This window comes from Electrona antarctica, assembly GCF_951216825.1.
Source record: "Electrona antarctica genome assembly, chromosome: 2".
Lineage (NCBI taxonomy): Eukaryota > Metazoa > Chordata > Actinopteri > Myctophiformes > Myctophidae > Electrona > Electrona antarctica.
The window spans coordinates 50,210,811-50,237,171 of record NC_136807.1 but is presented as its reverse complement, the minus strand read 5'-3'; the positions used below and the strand labels follow the sequence as shown (position 1 = coordinate 50,237,171).

Here is a 26,361-nt window from a genome sequence, read left to right as displayed (position 1 = left end):
GGTGAAGAGGGTGGACGATGGCCACCGGCTCTGCAACGACCTGATGGGATGCCTGCAGGAGAGAGCCAAGATAGAGAAGGCTTACGGAGACCAGCTCACCGCCTGGTCCAAGAGATGGAGGCAGCTCATCGAGAAAGGTCTGTCTGTCTGTTTGTTTGATTGATTGATTGATTGATTGATTGATTGATTCGGTGGTTTTCAACCTGTGGTCCTCAGGGGGGTTCCAGGCGGTCCCAATGCTAAATGATGGCGTCGGTAACCAAATTAACCCTTATATCTTTAACTCTTGAGAGTTAAAAACATTTTTATGTAGACTTAGATAGCATTTTTATGTAGACTTAGAACTATAAAGTATACATGTATGCATGTATGCATTCCACTGTTACGTTCTTAGCTTACGTATGGTTCATGATAACTACTTTTTATGTATGTGATGTATTACCATACTTTTTGTTCTTGCTTAATGTAAGTCGCTCTGGATTAAGAGCGTCTGCTAAAAGCCTACATTGTAAATTGTAATTGTGAGAGTGTAAAGAAAAATAATGCTTGGGGCCAGTTCTCAGGGGAGCACCTGGAGATGTTGCAGTGAAGCAACCCTTAGCTCCCTGAGCCGTATACCAATCTGACGTACTGCCCCGCACACGGACACAGCTCTCACTTTGGGTGTACAGAGATCGGATGGCCCTCAACAAGTTCCCCCTCACGCCATACCCCCCGCAGCCCCTCCCACAGAGCGACGTTCCAAATCCAACACGGGTTGTGCTTATAAATAAACACGCCCACGGGGCAGTCATAGTTTTACTGAGGTTAGGTTTCTGGTTTAAGGACTTCAGTGTTTTGTACCATTTACAATCGTATGTATGAGTAGGCCTACAGAACAAAGAATGCTTGCTTTCGCCATCTTTGTTGAAGACGAGTCTGGGCAATTATGTTTTAGTCTTACTATAGAATTACTAAAAGTTTCTAAATCATATATTTAGATGTATTCGCAGGCTTAATCTAGTGACCTCTGAGGTTACTGGAGGTCAAATGTTTAAAGCGTGATTACCTTTGAGGGGATTAAGCATGTTTACCTACACCAGGGGTGGGCAACTATAGCAATATATTGCTATATTTTAATTGAAATCCTGAATATGTTTTTTAATTTTTTTAATTGTAATGCTGAAAAGTAACATTTTTAATTTCAAATGCCCTTTCAAATTATAGTTATGTTAACTTTAATACATTGGACATAAAAAAAACACAATAACATTGTAATACTACTCATTTAGACTGAAGTTAAAGAGGGTCATGTTTGGAATTGTAACCTGAGGTAACATGAGGGCCACATTTTTCAGTTCAGTTTTAGTTTATTTTGGTCAAAGAATTGAACATTGAATACATTGATTACATTTCATTATACATTAGTATTTAGACCAAAAAGGTATAGGCTGAAGCCATTGGCTTATTTTGCATATCCTATTTACACCAACAGAAATAATAATATATACAATACATCTAACACACAAGGGGGGGGGGGGGGGGGCAGAAAACAAACAGGGGAAAACAAACAAACAGAGGAAAAAAGAAAATACAAACAAACAAAATACAAGAAAAAAAGAAAAAAGAAGAAAGAGAAGAGAACACAAATTTGATCACTCAGAATTCACAATGTAAATAAAGGTTATTCTACAGTTTTAGCATTACTATATCATAATGAGTATATACTAAATAAGTTATGATATAAAGGTGGCAAACTATATTGTTAAAGTTTTATACTTATCTATTATTTTTGATTTATACATTCTTTTAAATGTATAGATTGAACTGCACTTTTTTAGTACATTGTCCAGGCCGTTCCACAGATTCACCCCTCTGACAGTTATACATCTCGCTCCCTTTTTTGTTTGTTCTTGCCTTTGTCCCTTTAAAGATGCCAAATCCCCTAAGATTATACCTACTTTCTCTAGCCTCAAACAGGTCCATTAAGTGAAGGTGGGGGCCGCATGTGGCCCCCGGGCCGCCAGTGGCCCATGTATGACCTACACCCATTGGTGTCAAACCCATTAGTGTTAAAATCAGACCATCAGTATTCATGGTCTGATTTTGAATCTAAATGGCTCTCCTGTAATTAAGAGCAATTTGGAGGTTAGGATTCAATGGCTTTTTAAAGGTTGATTTGGTTCCTCCCGTTTTTCCATTTTAATTATTTGTATTGTTCAGGACTTGTGGTGTTTAATTTTACTATCCATTGTTTCTCGTTCAACTTGCGTTCCCCCTCTGTCCAGGTTTGGTTGGATTCTAAAACACACACTTCCAAGGCACTAATTCCATGTGTCGTGAAATGCTGTACAATTAATAATGTTGTTTCTTTTGCATTATTTATATTATATCTATGTTGGTTTAGTCCAGGGTTCCCCAATAGGCGGCCCGCGGGCCATTTGCGGCCCACGGAGCGCCCCCTGGCGGCCCGTGGAAGAATAAATAATAAAAAATAAAAAATAAAACTTAATTGGGGAACCCTGGTTTAGTCTATCTGCTATTGTGTTTCTAGTTTCACCCACATATTGTAGGTTGCACTTGTTACATGTCATTAGATAAACACAGTTACTAGTATTAGTCCGTATGTTTTGTTTCATTCCCACCCCATGGAGTCTGTAACCAAATTAACCCTTATATCTTTAACTCTTGAGAGTGCGGGGGGGGGGGGGGGGGGGGGGGGGTGCACATAACCCCTTGGGGCTTGGTTTTTACTGAGGTTTTTACTGAGGTTAGAGGTTATGGTTAGGTTTAGGTGTAGTTTTACTGAGGTTAGGGTTATGGTTAGGTTTAGGTGTAGTTTTACTTAGGTTAGGGTTAGGTTTTAGGCTGTCAATCACAGCGACTGGCCAATCACAGCGCGTCCTTGCACAACCCGTGTAGGCTTTGGAATGACGCTCCCACAGAACCTCCCGGGTGACCCGGTCATATGCGTTCTCCAAATCCACAAAACACATGCAGACCGGTTATGCATATACTCCCCAGGCCTTCTCCAGGATCCCTGCAAGAGTAAAGTTGTTCCACGACCAGGATGGAATCCACCTTGCTCCAGAGCTAGTAAATGTTGGTACCGCTGACAGTGTCCAAGATCGCTTCATTTTGTTTGATCGGTCGCGCAACATTCATTTTGACCGCACTTGCAACAAAGTTATGTGCACCCCTGATTGTGTTGTTTGGCAATTGTGTTAAAGGAGCATTCAGTGATTTGGGTGATTTGGAAAAGCCCCCAGTCCGCCCCGGTAACAAGATGTGCACATGCACATGCTCTACAGTGGGGGAAGTACAACAGACCAACAGCACGTGCACCAAGGCCCGCCCCACTCGATCATGATTGGAGGAAGGCCCCTCTCATCCTGATTGGATGAAGGCTTTGCCACCCAAAGCCCAAACCGAAACTAGGATTTTTTTTACCCCAGGGGCTCACTGGGGACAGCACACTTTATAGTAGGGAGGATTATCCAAAAAATCAGAAAAAATAAGTGATATTTGAAATAAGTGAAATCACTGAATATACCTTTAATCAATGATGTCCTCATTTTATATAATGTCTTTTATCAATGTTTTTGCTCTGTATAGTGACTCTTTGATGGGTCAGATTAACCTATAGGCATTACGATAAACAACTACCATATGATCACATGACAACGGCTGCCGGCCCGGCGGTAACATCGATGATGACATCGCGACATTCTTGCGTCCCCATAGGTCCACAGTACGGCTCGGTGGAGCGGGCGTGGCTAGCGGTGATGACGGAGGCGGACAAGGTGAGCGAGCTGCACCAGGAGGTGAAGAACGGCCTGATGAACGAGGACGTGGAGAAGGTGAAGAACTGGCAGAAGGAGGCGTACCACAAGCAGATGATCGGAGGCTTCAAGGAGGCCAAGGAGGCCGACGAGGGCTTCAAGAAGGCCCAGAAACCCTGGGCCAAGAAACTGAAGGAGGTGAGTCAAGTAGTGTTGTTTTCATTAGACTAAAACCAAAGACGAAAAATGTCTACTTTCAAAAGCCTCTGTCTGTGGTACTGTGGGCTTGCGTGTGTATTAATGGTGTGCGTGCGTGCATGTGCGTGTGCACAGATGGAGGCAGCTAAGAAGGTGTACCACCTGGCCTGTAAGGAGGAGAGGCTGGCGGCCACCAGAGAGGCCAACGGCAAGACGGAGGCCTCGGTCACACCCGACCAGCAGAAGAAACTCCACGAGAAGGTGGACAAGTGCAGACATGACACCGGCAAGGTAACTACACTACTTGTACTTTACTTAAGTTAAAGCCCATTTAGACCTGAGGACGATTCTACAAAATGTCTTCTAAATCCTGACAGTTTTCTGAAAAACCCCATGTTTCTATGTCAGTCGTTCTCAAACATTTTCATGTCAAGGACCCCCAAAATTACATGTAATTGGCCGCGGAGCCCCATCTGAAAATATGTTGTTCCGAGTGCCGCGCTATGAGCTTGTAGATCTGCTATTTTTCAATAGCTAAGTATAACATAATGCTTAAAACACCAAAAGGGGTTCCCGCCCAAAATGTATGAAGATATGGCTCTTTATTTGCTTGCACTGGCATACAAAATAAACATACTGTAATAAATGATACCCAAAGTGCAATAGTGCTAGTGCAATGTAATAGTGTGGTGTAATTATAATAAGAGTTCAGCAATGCAAAGTCCAAGTCCAGTACAGTGCACTTATAATAGTGTAAAACGACCCTGCAAAAGACCCGGCCGTAACTTGCTCCTCCAAGGGAGCTATAGCTCTCTTGGCGTGGCTTGTTGCTTGCCTTGTCTACTGACTGAGTTGGAGATCGGGGTTCGACTCCAGCTCAGGGTGCTAAACGTTACATTGGTGTCAGAAGTGGTCGAGGGACGTGAGGGACTCGAGGGATGTGAGGGACGTGAGGGACTCGAGGGACTCGTGGGAGGGACGTGAGGGACTCGAGGACGTGAGGGACGTGAGGGACTCGTGGGAGGGACCGTGAGGGACTCGAGGGACTCGTGGGAGGGACCGTGAGGGACGTGAGGGACTCGAGGGACTCGTGGGAGGGACGTGAGGGACTCGAGGACGTGAGGGACTCGAGGGATGTGAGGGACTCGAGGGACTCGTGGGATGGACGTGAGGGACTCGAGGACGTGAGGGACTCGAGGGATGTGAGGGACTCGAGGGACTCGTGGGATGGACGTGAGGGACTCGAGGACGTGAGGGACTCGAGGGATGTGAGGGACTCGAGGGACTCGTGGGAGGGACGTGAGGGTGGGAAGTGAGGGACTCATGGGAGGGACGTGAGGGACTCGAGGACGTGAGGGACTCGAGGGACGTGAGGGACTCGAGGAGTGAAGCGAGAAGCACTTCAGAAAGGAGTGGGTAGTGTAACGACCCTGCAAAAGACCCGGCCGTGACTTGCTCCTCCAAGGGAGCTATAGCTCTCTTGGTGTGGCTTGTTGCTTGCCTGGTCTATACTGAGTGGGAGGCCGGGGTTCGGGGTGCTAAACGTTACAATACTATAGAGGAGGGTCGGGGATGGGGGGAGCGTGAGGCAGGTTGTTCATTCAGCAACCTGACAGCCTGTTGGTAGACGTCAGTCTTCTGGTTCTAGACTGGATAGATTTGGTATCTCCTAGCCTGGTTAATAAACCAGACCGAATCAGCCGTTGGCAAACATTTTTTTGCCTGCCAGCGGATTAGGGTCTGGCGAGGCTCAGTAGCACGCCTCTTTCCTACAACCGAGAACAGGTCGGGCCAATCGGGACACGGTATGCAATATGGGCGGGCTTTGGTACAGTGACGTTCAATGCTTGAGACCTTTGACTGACAGTAGCTCTGACCAATTGCGTCGAAGAGAAAATGTTTGAACCCGCCCCCCGGGAAATGAAATCCAAGTGGAGCCAGCCCAGACTAATATACCGCGACAGTGTTGTGTGATATTAGTCTGGCTTATTAGCCAGGCTAGGTATCTCCTACCAGAGGATAGATCGGTATCTCCTACCAGAGAGGATAGATCGGTATCTCCATCCTACCAGAGGGCAGAAAAGGAAAAGATGGTATGCTGGGTGGAACTGGTCCTGTAGGATATGTTATTCGCACGGTGTAGGTATACAACTAAAGTACTTTTTACTTTACTTAAAAGTGGACGAGTGCACACATGACACACACGGTAACACATATTCAGGTCAGGATACCACTTGTGTCCAATAGGGAGAGATAACTCATGCGGGAATGAAATTGAAAGTTATTAAGAATTAATAAGAAATGAGCAGACAAAATTGGAACTGGGACACCATCAAATTGAAGCTGCTACTCTCTTCTGATTGGGTAACGCTGGTAGCCCACCTGCAATTTTATTTTCTGCTTAATAGAGCTGGAGAGACAGAGAGACCCCTGTTCCTGAACAAACACTCTATAGCAATGGTTACTGTCACAATATAGCGCTATTTAGCACTGTTACTGAACAAACAATCTATTGCAATGGTTACTGTCACAATATAGAGCTATTTAGCACTGTTACTGAACAAACATTCTATAGCAATGAGTACTGTCACAATATAGAGCTATTTAGCCCTGTTAATGAACAATATAGAGCAATTTAACACCATTACTGAACACTATGATTACGATCACATAGACTAGACATTTAACTTTTTAACAAAACAAGCTTAGTTCCTAACCAAAGAAGAATACAGCACCACTTAAATAAAAAAGTAAAAACATAACCAACTGAAACTGTATTATATAGTGTTGTTTACAAACTAATATCTAATATTAAATCATACACATAACACAGATGTCCTCTTGTCAATAATCAATAAGGTGGGGGGAGGGGGAGGGGGTAGTGTTTCATATATATTAAATATGTATGAAACATTTTGGGTGGATGTGAAATCTATATCCTCCAAGGTTATTTTAAGGAACATATTGCTCCTGATTACGCATCAGGACATCTTTCACAAGCGCATTGTTCGCTAATATCTGTTTACATAACCACGGTTATTACATAACCTCCAGTTATGTTAATCGATATGGCGCTTCACAATTCGCTTGTGAAAGATTTCCTTCGTTAGCATCAGAGATGCTCTCCTAATGCGTAATCACTCGCAAATGTTGCTTAAATAGCCACGGTTATTGCATAACCTCCAGTTTTTTTAAAACTTTTTAACTGTGAATAAATGTTGTATAAAATGGTTTGATGACACGATGACTTTGCTTCGGACAAGATTACAATATGAAACCAAATTAACTGAATCTGCTGACATATTAACACATTGACTCCGCTCTATGCTATGAGGGCTGCTGGGCGAAACTGGACGGCAGGGGCAATTCTGCATAATAGACCCCATATGGCGGGGGGTGGTGGTGGGGGGGGGGGGGGGGTAGAGCAGCCGGATGGGAACCGCAAGGTTCCCAGGCAGTTCGATCCCAGAGTTAATTGAGACTTTAAGCAACGACGGCTACGGCAGTCGGCTACGGCAACCGGAAATGGACCAGTGCTCGATACATAAACCTGCTTGCCGCCGCGGCCCTTTCTACTACGGCAGAACCTGCACTTACATGTAGTGTCTACAACGCCATGTCATAACCATGTTTATTGAAATTATAACTAGCCACAGGTGTGGTACGTCACTATTTAAAGCGCCTTGGATCTATTTAAAGCGCCTTTGATAAAGGCGCTATATAAATGCACCATTTAGGAAAATGAGCCTATACTGTATGTTATTTAGTCTGTGTGTGTGTGTGAAGGTACAGTGGTGTGGTATCAGTGCTCCATGCAGCGATGAGATCTCTGCTCCTCTATTCATGGACGCTTGGTAACGAACTATCTCTGCTCCTCTATTCATGGACGCTTGGTAACGAACTATCTCTGCTCCTCTATTCATGGGCGCTTGGTAATGAGCACAGGAGATTAGGCCAGAGAGCAGCACAGACTAATGGATTTATACACTGTATGTACACACACATGCACGTGCACACACACGCGTGTGCACGCACACACACACACACACACACACACACACACACACACACACACACACACACTCTTGAACACAAACAATAGGGCATATACAGTAGCAGTGGTGGCCATTTTCTGGTTCCACCAATCCAGACCCCATTCATTTTTCTTCCCATAGAGATTTCCGAAAAAACTTTTGATATCAATTATTCTAAGCCTAGAATAAATCAAGCCATCACGGATCCTGGTGAACCATGACCATAAAACAGTTGATTTTCTGTGAAGAAAACTACTTTGTAAAAAACATTTTAACTGTGAATAAATAAGTAGTACCTCAAAATGTTACTTAACCGTCTGCCCGCCGGAAACGAGGAACATGAAGGTGTAAATTAATAAACTAGCCCGCCAAACCCGAGATTCTCGGGTTTGAACGCTTGTATTCTTTAATCCATTTTTTGATACGATCGTAATGCTAGCTGATGTTGCTACCCGCATATGATGCGGCCATTTTGAACATGCACGCGCATCCACTTCCAGTCTAAGCCCACCATTCACAGCTCTGTATCTCAGAAACGACATTGAGGGGCCGTTTCTGGTGAATACAAGGGTTTTCAACGGGCTGTAGCAGGCAGGCTGACACTCGCGGTCACCTTTTTCAACCACCGACCGACACAACAACATCCGGGCAACATCACACACACAGCAGTTTGTCATTGTAATATTTGGTTACGGATATTTGGCTCTTCAAAGTAAGTGTTACGCGCGATAAAACCTTGGCAGTACGCTATCGAGGGATTAATTAATGCTGGTGGTTAAAGTATTAGGTAGGCTACAGTACTTGAGTAATAATACTTTACACCACCGATGAGAAGAGTATACTATAACATTATGTAATATATATTGTGTTTCAGGCTAAGGAGAAGTATGAGAAGTCTCTGGAGGAGCTGAGTAAATGTACTCCTCAGTACATGGAGAGTATGGAACAGGTGTTCGACCAGTGCCAGCAGCACGAGGTCAAGAGGCTCACCTTCCTGAAGGAGGCGCTGTTGGACATCAAGCGACACCTCAACCTCACCGAAAACCAAAGGTCAGTGGTCCAGACTAACCTCGTGTCACCATGGGCTTTCCACCTCGGAGGAAAGCCTGGTCTGTGTTACAAAATTGCCGTGTGAACCGGTCTGGAGCGGGTGATATGTTGTAGTCATTGTTTTGTAGTCATCAGGCAGGAACCATCATGTGGAACTTCCTTTGCCTCAAACCGGAAGAATAACAATAAAAGCTCTCGTAACCTGTGGCTTTTATTGAGAAAAATCGGTTTGAGGGAAAAGGAAGTTCCAGATTGATGGTTCCTGCCTGATGACTACAAAACAATGACTACAACATGACGTAGCGATAAAACCGAAAAGGAATGCTGCCCAGGCTAGGTCCAGACAGACAGGCAGACAGGCAGACAGGCAGACAGACAGACAGACAGACAGACAGACAGACAGACAGACAGACAGACAGACAGACAGACATGTTGGGTTTGGCTGAAGTGGCGGCCATTTTGTTTTTGTGGACATCATCAGTATCAATGCAATTATGCAGAGCTTTGATATGCATGTATATGTATGTCTGATATGTCCTTTTTGTCTTTAAAAGGGTTTATTAAGTATTATGATGCATTCACCCCTTGCTTTGGTAAACAGGGATGTTTATGGGGGTTTCTCCAGGGGCTGATAACTGCAGGGGGAAATGACGTGGTACAACTTATTTATTGCATTTATTTTGTTTTGTTCTGTGTGAACACAAGGGGAAAGTGACAGTACTACGGCTAAAAAATCAGATTTACGAATGTAGGCATTTAGCAGACGCTCATAATCCAGACTAGTGATTTACAGTGAGCAAGAACAACACATGGTAATACATCGAAATAGTCATCAGGAATCATACGTAAGCTAAGAACCTAACATGATCCGTCAAACAGTAGAACAGCTCTACAGTATTTTAGCCGTTGCATATATGCCTGTAAGGTCGTCGAGGCTAGGGCAAGTGCTACGGCAACTGCTGCGGGCTAAGGCGGAGTGGGGTTTCAGACTACGACGGAAGTCTGCAGTTCTGACTGCAATGGGGAGTTCATTCCATGTTTTGGGAGTGAGCCAGAAGGGAGAAGAGTCTGGGGCGTGATGTACACACTAGCTGCTACTTCTGAAGGACTTTTTTTGCTGCAGTCACATTCTGACTTTCTGAGGAAAGGTCACTGCTGCAATAAAATAGAAATACACATATAGAAATATAAGTGTGGTTCATTAACTGCTAGTCGGCCACACTGAACAGGCTTCTGGCTTCAAGTTTGACAGCAACATTTTGATTTAGTTTTTAGTCATAGTCTTTCGAATAAAATACCATTTAGTTTATAGTCACTTTTTAGTCATCCGAAATATTCTAGTTTTAGTCTAGTTTCAGTTGACTATTATGCCCAAAGATTATTACAGTCGATTCAGTTTTTTTTTCTTTTTAGATTACAATATATTTTGGCGGTCCTGATGGCGTCGTATTCGTAATGCCCGATTTATGCTAAGCTGCGCGCCGAAAATAGCTGATCTACAAGATCTTCTATTTCGGAGCGTGACACGTACAGTACCAACGTGCTGCCAAACAAAACATTACTTGTCTTTTAGTTCTACAGACTGTATCAAATATGAGTGACTGTCGTAAACGATACAGAGCCACCTCTCCCACAATATCGCCGAGACAGTTTGTGTAATTTTGGACCACAATTCTTATGAGACGATTTGAAGGTGACCCCATGTTATTCTCCATAGAGAAAACCTTCCGTGAACCAGGGGATGAGCAAGTGACGTCAGGACTTCTGTACTCGGTATAGTTATGACCGGAGTGGTGTAGAGACAGAGTTGTGAAAACATCCCTTCACTCCAATGGAACAATTTTGTTCACAGCAATTTCTGGATGATGGAGATAATCCGTTCCCAGAAGTTAGCGGTAAACTCTAGCAGCGCATTAGAGCTGCAGAACAGACTTTTGTGGCGCACTTTTAAAAGGTAAGATGTTTTAACGCGCCGTAAACAGCAGCAATGTGCTTCTTAACCAAGTTAACACGGTAACATTAATGGCTTAACATGCTGTATGTCAACAAGGCAGGTGACGGGCAGCTTCTCTCGTGTGCAGTTCACGTTTATTTGCGCTGGGCACTGCTGACTCACTGGAAATAATTACAAATAAACTACAAGCGAAATGGCTGCCAAGTGGGGTCAAACCAAAGATTGTTGATTTAGGAAGATAGTCCATCCCGGTTGGAGCCACTAGAGGCGACATGGTACACAAATCCTACAAATTATGGTCTCCTAAATGGGACGGCATCAGACGGCAACTCTCGAAAACGGTTACTGGTGCTAGATGATCCCGCGAGAGTTGGGAGCTGGGACAGAAAAAGGTTGATAATAAAGTAGATTTTCTCCTGATTTTGTTCTCTCTGAAATATATCCATTTTAGTATGACAATCTTTGGAATATTGTGTGGCTTGTGGTGGCCGGGACCAATATTTAGTTCAGTGACCAAACGGCAGGGCAAAAGTGAAAGAAGACCCCACTACAAATCTGGGTTGAACGTGATTTTGTGGAGCTCCCTCCCTCTGGTGTTGTGATTGTGGACTTGATTGACGTTTGTGAAGTAGTTAGACAGGTACATGTGTATCAATGAGGTGTAGTGTACCTTGTAGACCAGGACCATTGCAAGTTGCTGTACTCTGTCGTCTACCCTGGGCCATTTTACTGTAATAAAATGTGCAGGGGTTGAATGAGGGGCTAGATGGACGGCCTTGTTTTTTTTAAAGGCCTTTGAGGTGCTGTGGTACCATTTAATTTAATTTTATTTAACCAGTAAAAACCACATGAGACTAAAGCGTCTTTTACGAGTGTGAACTCGCCAAGAGAAGAGGCAAAATAAGTAACACAGCTCTGGCAGTAACAGTACGACAGACATATAACATTCATAAACACAGTACCCACTACCCAAGAAGCTCAAAGGAAGAACAGGAAAGTCTAATAACGCGTGCAATAGAGCACCGAAGTCTGACGTCAATATCGGTAGAGGGAGCAAATCCACGGGTTCATGTAGCCTACATTTTATTTGCATTGTAATCCCCATAGGGGGATTTTAGATCGCCTCATATAAGAACTGTGTTTGAAAAATAAACAATGTCACCCCGGCCGTTTCACTCATATGGATATGAAGAATCAACTGACTGAGAGAAAATACTGCTGCTGAATTAGTTAAATTTTCGCTAGAAGCAGACTGTATCATATATGAGTGACTGACTGTCGCAAACGACACAGAGACACCTCCCTGACAATAACGCCGAGACAGCTTGTTTATTTTTGGACCATAATGCTTATACGAAACAATGTTAAGATGACCCCATGTTATTCTCCATAGAGAAATTACTTCCGTGAACCAGGCAGAACCAGGGGATGAGCGAGTGACGTCAGGACTTCGGCGCTCCATAAAAGCTAATGTAAAAAGAAAAAAAGCAATGAAATACAAGGCCTATTCATTCATAGTCCAGTTTTCAGTGAGGTGACCATCGAAACGGTGGTTAGTAAAAACCGAGAGATGTGTTGTCTTGAGCGGTGACCACCGCGGCGTGTTGTATAGGTTTCGGCGGTCACCTCTCTCTCTCTCACCGAAAACTGGACTATGAACAGGCCTTAACCCCTTTTGGGCGGGAACCCCTTTTCGTGTTAGCATTATGTTATGCTTTAGCTATTGAAAAATAGCAGATCTACAAGCTCATAGCGCGCCACCGAGTGGCGCGCTACGAGCTTGTAGGTCTGCTATTTTTGAAAAATTGTGAAAATATTTATTTCAGAAAACTGGAGGATTTAGAAGATCTTTTTTTAATTTCGAGGTCAGGCCTAACAAGACAACCAACATGTCAAAGCAGGAGCAATGTCTGGGAAGTGTGCTCATGGCAGCTCACCATGAGATGCATAGTCAGAGGGACATTCGATGAGTGCTCCTGCAAGAGTCTTCAATGCATTCTCAGTCACTGATCAGTGAGGAGATCCTGTACAAAAATCTTGTTCTTTGGTTGACTTTTTTGATTACTCTAGATGCCATGTTTTCACTGGAAAGCCAAATGCGACCCAGGTACACAGGCTATATTCCTCTTTTCTTGTGATCGTCACATCATCTTTTACTGTGAATCTGTCGGCCGTGCTGAGTTTTCTTTGGGATCCAAAGAGAATGGATTTGTTTTTTCTTCCCCAGGTATAATGATAGTTTGTTATCAGCGAGCCAGGTGCACATTCTACCGACTACCGAGTTGGAACACGCACATGTCACAATGTGTGTGTGTGTGTGTGTGTGTGTGTGTGTGTGTGTGTGTGTGTGTGTGTGTGTGTGTGTCCGTGTGCGCGCGCGTGTCCGTGCGTGTCCATGCATGTGTCCGTGTGTGTGTGCATGTCCATGTGCGCGCGCGTGTATGTGTGCGCATCCATGTCATGTGTGTGCGCGCGTGTCTGTGTGTGTGTGTGTGTGTGTGTGTGCGTGTCCGTGCGTGTCCATGCATGTGTCCGTGTGTGTGTGTGTGTGCATGTCCATGTGCGCGCGCGTGTATGTGTGCGCATCCATGTCATGTGTGTGCACGTGTGTGTGTGTGTGTGTGTGTGTGTGTGTGTGTGTGTGTGTGTGTGTGTGTGTGTGTGTGTGTGTGTGTGTGTGTGTGTGTGTGTGTGTGTGTGTGTGTGTGTGATGGTGTCATCACACCCTGATCACAGCTCTAATTAGTTGGACTCAGGCCAGAATGACTCACAGGTGTACCTGCTGACATCACTGCTATTCTGGGACCAGCTGGCTTTGATATAGCCTGGTTAGGCTTGTTACAATTATTACGTAACCGTCTAACCGCAATCATTTGAGTTAATTGCATTTATTTAGTCATAATGTCTAATCTATTTTTTACCTTTTTTAAAGTAAAAATCACACCCGTGTGAAGTGAGGGGCGCTCTTATCATCACACAAAGCTGTGCATAGGAGGGGCTATCGCCCCTAATTTTTTTTAAATAAAAATGGTAGTCATTTCTTGGTATATTTCAGTTATTTGTCATATCTGCCCTGTGCTCTTTTCCATTACGATGCCTAAAAGGCAAAACAGAAATCTAATTTCTATTCATATCAAATGTTCCAATTTCCAATGCCCAAAAGACAAGTAATCGTTGCAATTATTTGTGTGACAATTAACTTCAATGTGTAATCGTGACAGCCCGGCCTTAAGCCTGGTGTGCTCCCAAAAACAATTCCCCCGGAACCCAGGGGCGTCACAGCGATATAGTTCCTATGCCCATAAACCTCTGAAGTCTCATGAATGTGAGGTAGAAATCGTACTATTGCGTGAACTTGATATTCGCAAGAGATTGTGTGGCCTTGAGACCAGACGGCACTTCAGTCAGTTCACAGCTGACACGCTGCATCAGACACAAGGTCACTCACAGCCAAGGCTGGAGAGAGGGAAAAAGGATGAGACTGGCAGGGCACTGTGTCAGGAACCTGGCTGACACTGTGGGAGTTGGCCAAGGACACACAGCTAGGAAGGGGCAGAGGTTTTGATGAATTGAGCACCCCAATTGATGATATGCACACGGCTGCCATCTTGCCAGCAAGGTGCTACCTATAGGTGCAACTTCCCATAGACAGCCCATTCATCCAAACAGAAAAGTCAAAGTCAAACTCACCAACATTGCTGCTGTACGAAAAGCTTGAATTATCGTCGTATTATCAGCAAAGCAACCTCCTGCTGCCTCCTGCATTATGTGCAAATTCTAAACAGGTGGTACACATGGGCTGTTGATTGACAGTCAACGAGCACTTCCAAACTCCAGCACTCATCACCTGGCAAGGGATTTCTTGACGGAGTAGCTCATAACATGTCTACAGTGGATTTGTATTAAACAAACACATTTCAGATAGGAGAGTGTGGAGGTAGTTAACAACACTGTAGAGCTCTAGACCCTCATGATGTTAGATAGGAGAATGTGGAGTTAGTTAACTCACACACTCTCGCTGCGCTCGTGTCTCACCACGCCACTCACCCATGGTAAAATCCATGGTAACCTGAGACCTCTTGTGGCTTATTGCTTTAGTAGAGCACTGGCTGAACAACTTGGTACTGGGCCGGGGGGGTGACCGCACGATCGGGCCCCGCCGAACCTGACATCCCCCCCATATAATGAATGTTATATGGCACAGCGGCCAAGTCGGGCCAACAGTTCCAAGTATGGTAATATAAACTTTGGCTAAAAGCACGTGTTTAATCCACCACCACCATCACTTGTAATCAATGTTTACAGTCTTGTCAGTCCCTCCCTCCCTCCCGGCATCATGATCTGAAAAAACTGTCATGGAAGTAGGCTATATACAACCGAAACAGACTTCCTCTTCCTCTTCAAAATAAGAGCTATACTTGTAATGATTAGTCAACACTAGTCTTATTTCTTAAGTGAACTTACAGGATGCGTAGATATATTTGTAGCGCCCTGAGAGATAATGCTTTGAATGGGTATCTGTCGTGAGTGACTGTGTAACGCTGTGTGGTCGTCGATCGATCATCGCCTGCTATAAAGCTGTCTAGACCCTGATGTTGGATAGGAGAGTGCGGAGTCCTGAGTTTTACAATAGATAATGTGCTTAATTGATTACATTTTAAAAACGAGGGGACTAAATCACTCTCTGCTATTATGAGCGCACACTTTCATGACACATGCCTGCCGTGTTGTGCATATAATTATTCTAATGATCGCATTCTAATTCTGTATGCTTCCTTTTTCTCAACTCGACTCTCAGTAGATTTTAACCTGGCCTCTAAAAACGATCGGCCTAGAGCAGTGCTTCCCAAACGTGTGTTGGCCCGTGACCCGGGAGAGATGGAAAAAGTACTGAAATGTTTTACTTAAGTACAAGTATCAATACTATATCCTGGTCTCTAAACTACCTCCCCCTTGGCCAGCCGGGGCGCCTGATAGAGGTGAAAGGAACTGTTTGGAATAACGTGTTCCTTCCACACGCTACGTCCAACCGGGGAAACTCTCCCCTGTCAGGTGAAAAGAAGCAGCTTGGACTCCTCATGCATAGAAGGAAGCATGAGGTCAGTCCGCTGCCCCCCCAGGTTGGCAGAGGAAGTGTATAGCGCCCAGGATTACATTAGATAATTTACACTGGGTGAAAAAATGGGTTACAAAATCGTGGGATAAAAAAATTAAAAAATATCAATACTATTACTGCCATGTAGAAAGTAGTCCGGAAATTCAACATTATTTTACTTGAGTAAAAGTACAAAAGTAGGCTATTGGCTTCAAAATGTACTTAAATGTAACATTGTGCAGAATGACTCTGTGACCCACAAATTGGTCCCCGAGCCCGTGTTTGGGAAACAGTGGCCTACAGGGTTTAATTTGCCTTTTTAACCCATTCTGGGCGGGAACCGAACCCCTTTTGGTGTTTTAACCATTATTTTAAACTTTGCAGATCTACAAGCTCATATCGCGGCACCGAGTGTCGCGCTACGAGCTTATAGGTCTGCTATTTTTGAAAAATTGTGAAAATGTGGCGTAAATCATTGAATATATATTCTTTCAGAGTGAAGATTTTTAACACAAATATTTGTTTCTGGAGCGGTCCCTGAAACAACTTATTTTCAGATGGGGGTCGGCAGCCAAGTACATGTATTTTGGGGGTCCTTGACGTGAAAATGTTTGAGAACGACTGACACAGAAACATGGGTTTTTCAGAAAACTGTCAGGATTTAGAAGACATTTTGTAGAATCGTCCTCAGGTCTAAATGGTAGACCTGAGGCAGATTAAAAAGAAAGTGGCTTCTAAATCCCAACAAGTTCTCTGAAATACCTATGTTTCTATGTCTGTCAGTGGTGCTCAACCCTTTTTCATGTCAAGGACCCCCAGTATTATCTGTATTTGGCCGCGAACCCCCATCTGAAAATATCTAGTTCTTGTTACGTAAGTATAGCTGACACGCTTGCCTGCTCTCGCAGTGTTTTCTGTACCCACACTGCAGGCAAATCAGATTTATTTCTCCTCAAATCTGACGCATGTGTGTGTGTGCGTGTGTGTGCGTGTGTGTGTGTGTGTGTGTGTGTGTGTGTGTGTGTGTGTGCGTGCGTGCGTGCGTGTGTGCGTGCGTGTGTGCGTGCGTGTGTGTGCGTGCCTGCCTGCCTGCCTGCATGTTCGTGTGTGTCCTCAGCTATGGCACAGTGTACAGAGACCTGGAACGTACCATTCTGGCTGCCAACACACAGGAAGACCTGAAGTGGTTCAGCAACAACCACGGACCTGAGATGCATATGAACTGGCCCGCCTTCGAGGTAATAACAATAATAATAATAATAATAATAATAATAAAAATAATAATAACCTTGGACCTGGGATGCATATGAACTATAAAATCTGGTCAAACATTGGCAAAATTGTAACACAGCGGCAAAAATATTGAAAATAGACGATCTACAACTAAGTAAGATCGGCTATTTTTTCACAAAATGTATGTGTGGAACCGAGTCAAACTCAATGTAATGCCTAAACTCCTACATTCCAAGTGCTTGTCAGGGTGATTTTCAAATGGCCTAAATGTATTCAGAGAGCTGAAGTGGTTGTGTTTTGCAATAATAACCAAAACCTACAAAGTAACTAAAGTTTTCAAATAAGTGCAGTGGACTGCGCAAAAGTACAATATCTGCCTCTGAGATGTTAGTGGAGTAAAGAAGTAATAGTACAGAACATTGGAAGTACTCTGGTAAAGTAAAACGTACCCCAAAATTGTACTTTCTTACCTTTATTTGTAGTTGTTACGTCCCCACCAAAGAGGTCCAGGTGTTATTTCCCCAAATATAAGCCCTCAATGGGGGTTGGGGGATTTTGTACTAATTTGCTTATTTCCATCGAAATAAGTAGTAAAGTGTGCCGCTTGGGATACTATTTACATTATGAAGAGAGAGATGGAAAAAAGTGAATTAGCACAACACCCCAATGCCCCATTCAATTCAATGCAATTCAATTCAATTCATTGAGGGCTTATATTAGGGGAAATAGCCAATAATGCGCTTTTGCACAAAATAACACCTGGTCCTCTTTGGTGGGGACGTAACAACTACAAATAAAGGTAAGAAAGCCTTCTAGCATGGAATTCTCCTTTAAGCGTGTGGTACTTCAGTACATGTAAGTAACTTCCCACCACTGTCTTTCAGGACAGGGACGTGCACACATAGGCCTGACTCACACCTTCGCATCTAGCATGCAACATTGATGCATGCTAGATGTATGAAAGGGTTTGTTTACATCTTGCCCCAATGCATTTCCAATGGAAGTCACTGCATGGTTTGACACAACATTTGTGTTGTATGGCTTTCGGCTGTGTTTCGACTGCCCCCCTCCCCCTCATACAACACACATGTTGTGTCAAACCATGTGACTCCCATTGGAAATGCATTGTGAGCTTGCATCAGTCAATAAGTCTCATACAACAAGCATACCGTACATCAATCTGTTGTGCACGTGTGAGTCGGGCCATAGACATCAAAGGGGGCTTCTGCCCCTGCCCTTTTACCCTTCTGTAAAACAACTGAGAGACTGCCCTCACCAGACCACGAACGCAGCATTTACTACATGGTGAAAGAAATGCAAAACGCCACTCCTTTCCTTTCCGTGCCGTATACCAGAGGGCAGCATTCAGGAGAATTGCTTTTTTTCCGAAGTCATCCTGAACTTGGAACGCAGAATTTTGTGTTGAACAAATTTGTTTCGAAATCCATGCCGCTCACTGCATCTCCGGTATAAAGAGAGCTGGGTTGCGCCCCGAAAATGGCTGATCTACAAGCTCTCTTTTCGCTATTTTTGTCCAAAAGTGCCCTCTTACGGGATTTCTAACACTCTCGGCACGTGCCTGTTTCAGGAGTACAACCCAGACGCGGCCAGCGCTCCAATCAAGAAGATTGCCATCAAGAAGCCAGATGGAGCCCCGCCCACTCCTAGCACTGACCACGTGGCGCCACCCGGTGACCGCAGCAGGTAAGTGTTGTAAAAGCCAAAAACAAAAATAAATACTCTGTTACTAAGTACAAGTCAGGAATTCAGAAAGTAGCCTACCAAGTACAAAAGTATTTGCATCAAAATGTGCTTAAAGTACAAAAGGAGAAAGTACTCACACATAGAATGCAGAGAGACAGTGTGTAGTGTCTCAGTAAACTAGTAAACTATAGGATCATAGAATGCAGAGAGACAGTGTGTAGTGTCTCAGTAAACTAGTAAACTATAGGATCATAGAATGCAGAGAGACAGTGTAGTGTCTCAGTAAACTATAGGATCATAGAATGCAGAGAGACAGTGTAGTGTCTCAGTAAACTATAGGATCACATAGAATGCAGAGATACAGTGTAGTGTCTCAGTAAACTATAGGATCATAGAATGCAGAGATACAGTGTAGTGTCTCAGTAAACTATAGGATCATAGAATGCAGAGAGACAGTGTAGTGTCTCAGTAAACTATAGGATCATAGAATGCAGAGAGACAGTGTGTAGTGTCTCAGTGAACTAGTAAACTATAGGATCATAGAATGCAGAAAAACAGTGTAGTGTCTCAGTAAACTATAGGATCACATAGAATGCAGAGATACAGTGTAGTGTCTCAGTAAACTATAGGATCATAGAATGCATAGAGACAGTGTAGTGTCTCAGTAAACTATAGGATCATAGAATGCAGAGAGACAGTGTAGTGTCTCAGTAAACTATAGGATCACATAGAATGCAGAGATACAGTGTAGTGTCTCAGTAAACTAGTAAACTATAGGATCATAGAATGCAGAGAGACAGTGTAGTGTCTCAGTAAACTATAGGATCACATAGAATGCAGAGATACAGTGTAGTGTCTCAGTAAACTATAGGATCATAGAATGCAGAGAGACAGTGTAGTGTCTCAGTAAACTATAGGATCATAGAATGCAGAGACAGTGTAGTGTCTCAGTAAACTATAGGATCATAGAATGCAGAGAGACAGTGTAGTGTCTCAGTAAACTAGTAAACTATAGGATCATAGAATGCAGAGAGACAGTGTAGTGTCTCAGTAAACTAGTAAACTATAGGATCATAGAAAGCAGAGAGACAGTGTGTAGTGTCTCAGTAAACTATAGGATCATAGAATGCAGAGAGACAGTGTGTAGTGTCTCAGTGAACTAGTAAACTATAGGATCATAGAATGCAGAAAAACAGTGTAGTGTCTCAGTAAACTATAGGATCATAGAATGCAGAGAGACAGTGTGTAGTGTCTCAGTGAACTAGTAAACTATAGGATCATAGAATGCAGAAAAACAGTGTAGTGTCTCAGTAAACTATAGGATCACATAGAATGCAGAGAGACAGTGTAGTGTCTCAGTAAACTATAGGATCATAGAATGCAGAGAGACAGTGTAGTGTCTCAGTAAACTATAGGATCATAGAATGCAGAGAGACAGTGTAGTGTCTCAGTAAACTATAGGATCATAGAATGCAGAGAGACAGTGTAGTGTCTCAGTAAACTATAGGATCATAGAATGCAGAGAGACAGTGTAGTGTCTCAGTAAACTATATGATCATAGAATGCAGAGAGACAGTGTAGTGTCTCAGTAAACTATAGGATCATAGAATGCAGAGAGACAGTGTAGTGTCTCAGTAAACTATAGGATCACATAGAATGCAGAGAGACAGTGTAGTGTCTCAGTAAACTATAGGATCATAGAATGCAGAGAGACAGTGTAGTGTCTCAGTAAACTATAGGATCACATAGAATGCAGAGAGACAGTGTAGTGTCTCAGTAAACTATAGGATCATAGAATGCAGAGACAGTGTAGTGTCTCAGTAAACTATAGGATCATAGAATGCAGAGAGACAGTGTAGTGTCTCAGTAAACTAGTAAACTATAGGATCATAGAATGCAGAGAGACAGTGTAGTGTCTCAGTAAACTATAGGATCATAGAATGCAGAGAGACAGTGTAGTGTCTCAGTAAACTATAGGATCACATAGAATGCAGAGAGACAGTGTAGTGTCTCAGTAAACTATAGGATCATAGAATGCAGAGAGACAGTGTAGTGTCTCAGTAAACTATAGGATCATAGAATGCAGAGAGACAGTGTAGTGTCTCAGTAAACTATAGGATCATAGAATGCAGAGAGACAGTGTAGTGTCTCAGTAAACTATAGGATCATAGAATGCAGAGTGACAGTGTAGTGTCTCAGTAAACTATAGGATCATAGAATGCAGAGAGACTGTGTACAGTGTGTAGTGACTCAGTAAACTATAGGATCATAGAATGCAGAGAGACTGTGTACTGTCTCAGTAAACTATAGGATAATATTTAACCCATTTTGACCTGAGATCAGATTCTAAAAATGTCTTCTACATACTGACAGTTTTCTGAAAAAGCTATGTTTCTATGTCAGTAGTTCTTCGATTTTTCAAAAATAGCAGACCTACAAGCTCGCAGCACGCCACTCGGTGGCGCGCTATGAGCTTGTAGATCTGCTATTTTTCAATAGCTAAAGCATAACATAATGCTAACACCAAAATATATTTATAATTATTGTCAATATTTCAGTGTGAGCAGCTATGAGAAGAACCAGGCGTACATGTTATTAATAATAATATTAATTCATTGTATTGTTAATATTTCAGTGTGAGCAGCTATGAGAAGAACCAGGCATACTCCACCACGGAGTGGTCGGATGACGAGCAGCCGGCGGGCTACAGCGGCAACGAGAACGGCGGCAACGGGAACTCCTTCGAGGAGGACGCCACCAGCGCCGGAGGGGGGGCCGGACCGCCGCCGCCCGCGGCCGCGGCAGGGGTCCGCGTCCGAGCGCTCTACGACTACGACGGACAGGAGCAGGACGAGCTGACCTTCAAAGCAGGCCAGTTACACACACCGACCGCACGACTTTCGACCACTGACTATACCAGTTACACACACCGACCGCACGACTTTCTACCACTGTCCAGACCAGTTACACACCTCATTTAAAATGCATTTTTCAACGGACTGTAAACTTGCTTAGAATTGGAACAGCAGATTAAATCAACTAGAGACGTGCCCGTGGAGCCTCCACAGCGGTGTCCGTTGGGCACTGACTGGTCTACTTGGAATGATGCGAGTTGGAAATGCATGACGTCTGTGTCCCTTTTATGCCCGACGTCAGATTTCCGTATGTGTCTCTCTGTGTCCCTTTATTCATATATATGGAGTTCTGTGTCAGCCATGCCCAAATATGGAGTGTTGGGATGTCAGAACAGGCCATCTTGTGGAGGTCTGTGCCAGGCATGCCCAAATATGGAGTGTTGTGCGGTCAGAACAGGCCAGCTCCATATATGGACGCTGGGCAGGGGCCCGGTCCAGAGCCCCGGGCAGAGGCCTTTTTGGGGGCGGTTCTGGATAACCGTGGGTCCGACCGACTTGACACCGGGCACTGCACCCACCCAGCCTGCGGGGGTGTGGAACGCGTGTGTCAAATTTGAAGTCTGTGGAGCGAACGGTTCTCGAGTTACGTGGATTACACAGACAGTTGGGAACACCGCAGTACTGCTTCAGTATATCTCCAACCAAAATAGTACACTTTAGGAATCTATCTTAAAAATAAAACCGCATGAGTTTTCCTGATGTGATTAACTGTCAGAATCAGCTTTTGTTGCGTTCGTTTATGTGCTAAAAGAGTGACTTTGAGAGCTGTTTCCCCGTTACAATGGAAGTCAATGAGACCCTATTTTTTGAGTGGCGCTAGCCCCTCCTATACACAGGTTTAACGCTTGTCTTTAGTTCAATGTTTATTTTGTAAACACCATTGACAATGAAGGGACAATTTACGTCATAATGTGCCTCATTACGTCATATTGTCTCTTTATTGTTAATGGCATTTAATGTTTGTGTTTGCACCGTTTGTTTGACATCACCATTACATCACCTAATCAACATGAGTTAGACTTTAAAATATTAGCGCCCCTCACTTCACACGGGTCAAAAGGGAGACATCGAAGAGGATGGATGGATGGGGAAGGATCAACATATGGAATGTCAGAAAAGGTTCTGACATATATCCATATATGGAGATCTAAGGGTTTGATGTGCAGATGGTGTAGAGTTGCTGGCCAATATTGATGACATCAGGGATCTCCATATGGGCATAACTGCGACAGCAGGTCGCATTTACTATGACATCAGGGATCTCCCTGATGATGTAACGTGATGTCACAAGACCTGGGCACCATATATGGGGGCTTGCCTGGGGTGACCAACCAACCAAACAAACAAACAAACAAACAACACACTGACGGGATATTGACCACCAGTTTACAGAGATCTGTACAGTTCAGTGTAGAGATTATAGGGCTGTTAATTAACCTGTTAAGCCCCAGCGGGGTCCAGGGGGACAATCCCCAGAATCAACATTGCAATTGCAGATTGATTAGGTCTGATTAGATGTATTGAGTGCTGTTGTAGCGATCGCCCCCGCCGGCGGGGGGCAACTAGTCGACTATTCAACTAGTCGACCATATATTTTTTGTAGGCCTCTGTAGATCAGATAGAATGCTCACCAATGTACACAGTTTTTGAACGTACAAATAATATTAAAAAAGAAAACAAACTTTTTTTGTATTTTCTTTTTACATAAACCTGAACCTGTATATAGGAGGGGCTAGGGCCCTAAAAAAACCCAGCCCATACATCCAAACAGAAAATTCCTATCTGATTGTAAAGGGTATGCGAGTGACATCATCATCATCATCATCATCATCATATCTGGAAGTTATGCAGGGTACTAATAAACAGCCCATACATCCAAACAGAAAACGGTAAACGACGTTAAACTCACTTCGCCACTCGATTTGCATCTCACTTTATGCCTGCGCAAACCCTCTATATGTTAACTATTGTGTGCATGCTATAAGTAAAATGTTTCAAAAAAGCTGATCTACAAGCTCACAACTTGTCGTATTGTGACTGTTGTGACAGTGGTTAAACCGGTTGAAGTAGTCTTATGGATTTTAATTGTGTGCGTGCGTGCGTGCGTGCGTGCCTGCCCCATCAAAGGTAGCAGCTGTTACTGCAGGGTAGACACACAGGGGCAGTAGAGAGCAGAGGTTTGATCGATAACAGACCTCACTGAAAAGCAATTACAGCCTTTTCCTGTTGGAAGGAAGGACTCTGACCATCACTGTGACCATGACTGACCTTTTCCTGTTTTGTAAGGAAGCAATCTGACCATCACTGACATTTACACATTTACACACACCGACCTTTACGTCCACAACATCATGCATTCGTTTTCCTGACCGAATAGAAGCCATGGCTGATAAATGGATAATGACAAGCCTTCTGTTGTTCTTGCTCTCAGCTAAATGGCACCACAGCTTTTGTGCGGTCAGAAAGCAGAGATCCGCTGGATTTGATTTGGGGGAAAAAGCGGATCTCACAAGCCTTGTGAGCTTGTACTGCACTGAAATCCAGAGAGGCGAGAACACGCATATGGAACAAGGAAGTGAACAAGGACAATGATTTTGCGATCACGTGATTTTGCGATTTCTCCGTGTGACTGAGGGTTAAGTAAATGGCCGGTACAGCAAGTTAATAAAACAAAGGTGGTAACAGTTGATGAGCGCTTGACATGGTTGGATCACATTGACACTGTAAAAATGGGGCAGGGTATTGCGGTTACACATCGCAGAATAATATGTTCTCCCTGTTAGGAAGGAGGTTACACACAGATGTTCTACCTACGTTACACCATTAATTCATCATCATCATTTTTCGACCACGGTCGAGATCATGGACTTCGCAAAGCCACGCCACACTTTCCGGTCCTTCATTGCCATCCCCAGTTCCTGCTTACTGATGCATGTGTCCCTATAGCGATGACATCAGAGAACGACAGTTTTCTACCTCTGGTCTACTTCGAGGCCAGGACTCCAGAGAAGAAGGGAAGATACAACCTCATTGTCAGCTCTGTAGCAGTGGCCCGGCAAACTGTGTTCTTCTGGATTGGACTAGTGAAGAAACACGGGGAAGGTTGCCGTATATTAGATTAGACGATGGGTGGCTCTTCCAAGATAGATTTTGCGCTCTCATTAGAAGGCGGGTGTAAGTGCCATCCAACCGTTTCTCTAATTTCTTTGAAAGTGTCTATGTCTCGGAGCCATAGAGTAGAATCGGCTCAACGGTCGTCCTGAATATTTTTACATTTAACATCTTACTAAGCTGGGATGACCAGATCTTATGCATGTCATTGCAGGCTGACCAGGCCATACCCTTCCTAGTTTGAAAGTCCTTTTGGGAAGAAGATATATATGAACCCAAATACCTTATGTATACACCATTCATTAGAAAGGAGGTTACACCATTATACCACCTCAGGTGATGAACTGACAAAGACTTATTCATGTTTTTCTTTTCTCCTCAGGTGAAGAACTGATTAAGACGGAGGACGAAGACGACCAGGGATGGTGTCGAGGTCGCCTGGACACGGGCCGAGAGGGACTGTACCCGGCCAATTACGTCGAGCCCATTTAGTCACGCGGTCGGAAACGCCAGGACACGTGCCATTGGACGGCAGCCTGGACTGTCCCCTCCAATCGCAGCCTGCCTACCTACCTACCTACCCACCTACCTACCTATCTACCGCACATAGCCAGAGACTTAAAAAAAAAAAAGAAGAAGACACACCCATCCCTCCTCGCCAGCCTCCCCGTTGCCGCCAAGCAGTTAAAAACTTAGTAAACAACGTAAAAGGAAGAAAAACTAAAAAAGACAATAATAATAATATATCCCTATAATATATTTTATCCAGCATTGGGTGGGTGGACTTTAAAGATGAATAAAATGCAGTTATTCCGGTATATATATAAACACACACACACACAGACACATTGGCCGCGTAACATTAAGCTGATGCAGGGAAACCATGATGCTAATGGCGTTAGCAGCGTTCGCTACATAATTCTGCTGATGGTTAAGCTGCGGTGTGCTTCTTAGACGGTGTTTTAATTCGTTAACGAACAAATTAAAACAGCCGGTGTGCAAGCTCACGACACGTCCGCGGACGGGCGGTTTAATCGACATAATCTGTAAACGGCAATATCGGCCTTTAGAAAGGCAATATCGGCATCATGAACCGAAATGAAAAACAATGCATCACTTTTATTTTATAACAGGCATTTACTATCTCGCGATGATGACGAAGGACGCATCGATGTTTCCTGCACAAGCTTTCAAAAAGGGTCCGAATAAATCAGGTTACTTATTAACCCGCCGTTTATTCACGCATCTGCACCCAGCGTCACACTCACTGTACAAACAGGTGAGAGGTAAAGCCTTACTGGTGGGA

The 26,361-nt window shown here is 43.9% G+C and overlaps 1 protein-coding gene across 1 annotated transcript; it reads left to right on the top strand.

Moving 5' to 3' along the window:
• Window positions 1-26,149, top strand: LOC306939592 (protein kinase C and casein kinase substrate in neurons protein 1-like). The gene is made up of 8 exons (XM_079524203.1): window positions 1-137; window positions 3,724-3,959; window positions 4,095-4,250; window positions 8,868-9,043; window positions 17,210-17,330; window positions 18,914-19,029; window positions 21,665-21,900; window positions 25,438-26,149. The coding sequence occupies exons 1-8, from the start codon at window positions 44-46 to the stop codon at window positions 25,545-25,547; spliced, it is 1,245 nt and encodes a 414-aa protein (XP_079380329.1). The 5' UTR covers window positions 1-43; the 3' UTR covers window positions 25,548-26,149.
• The last annotated feature ends 212 nt before the right edge of the window (window positions 26,150-26,361 follow it).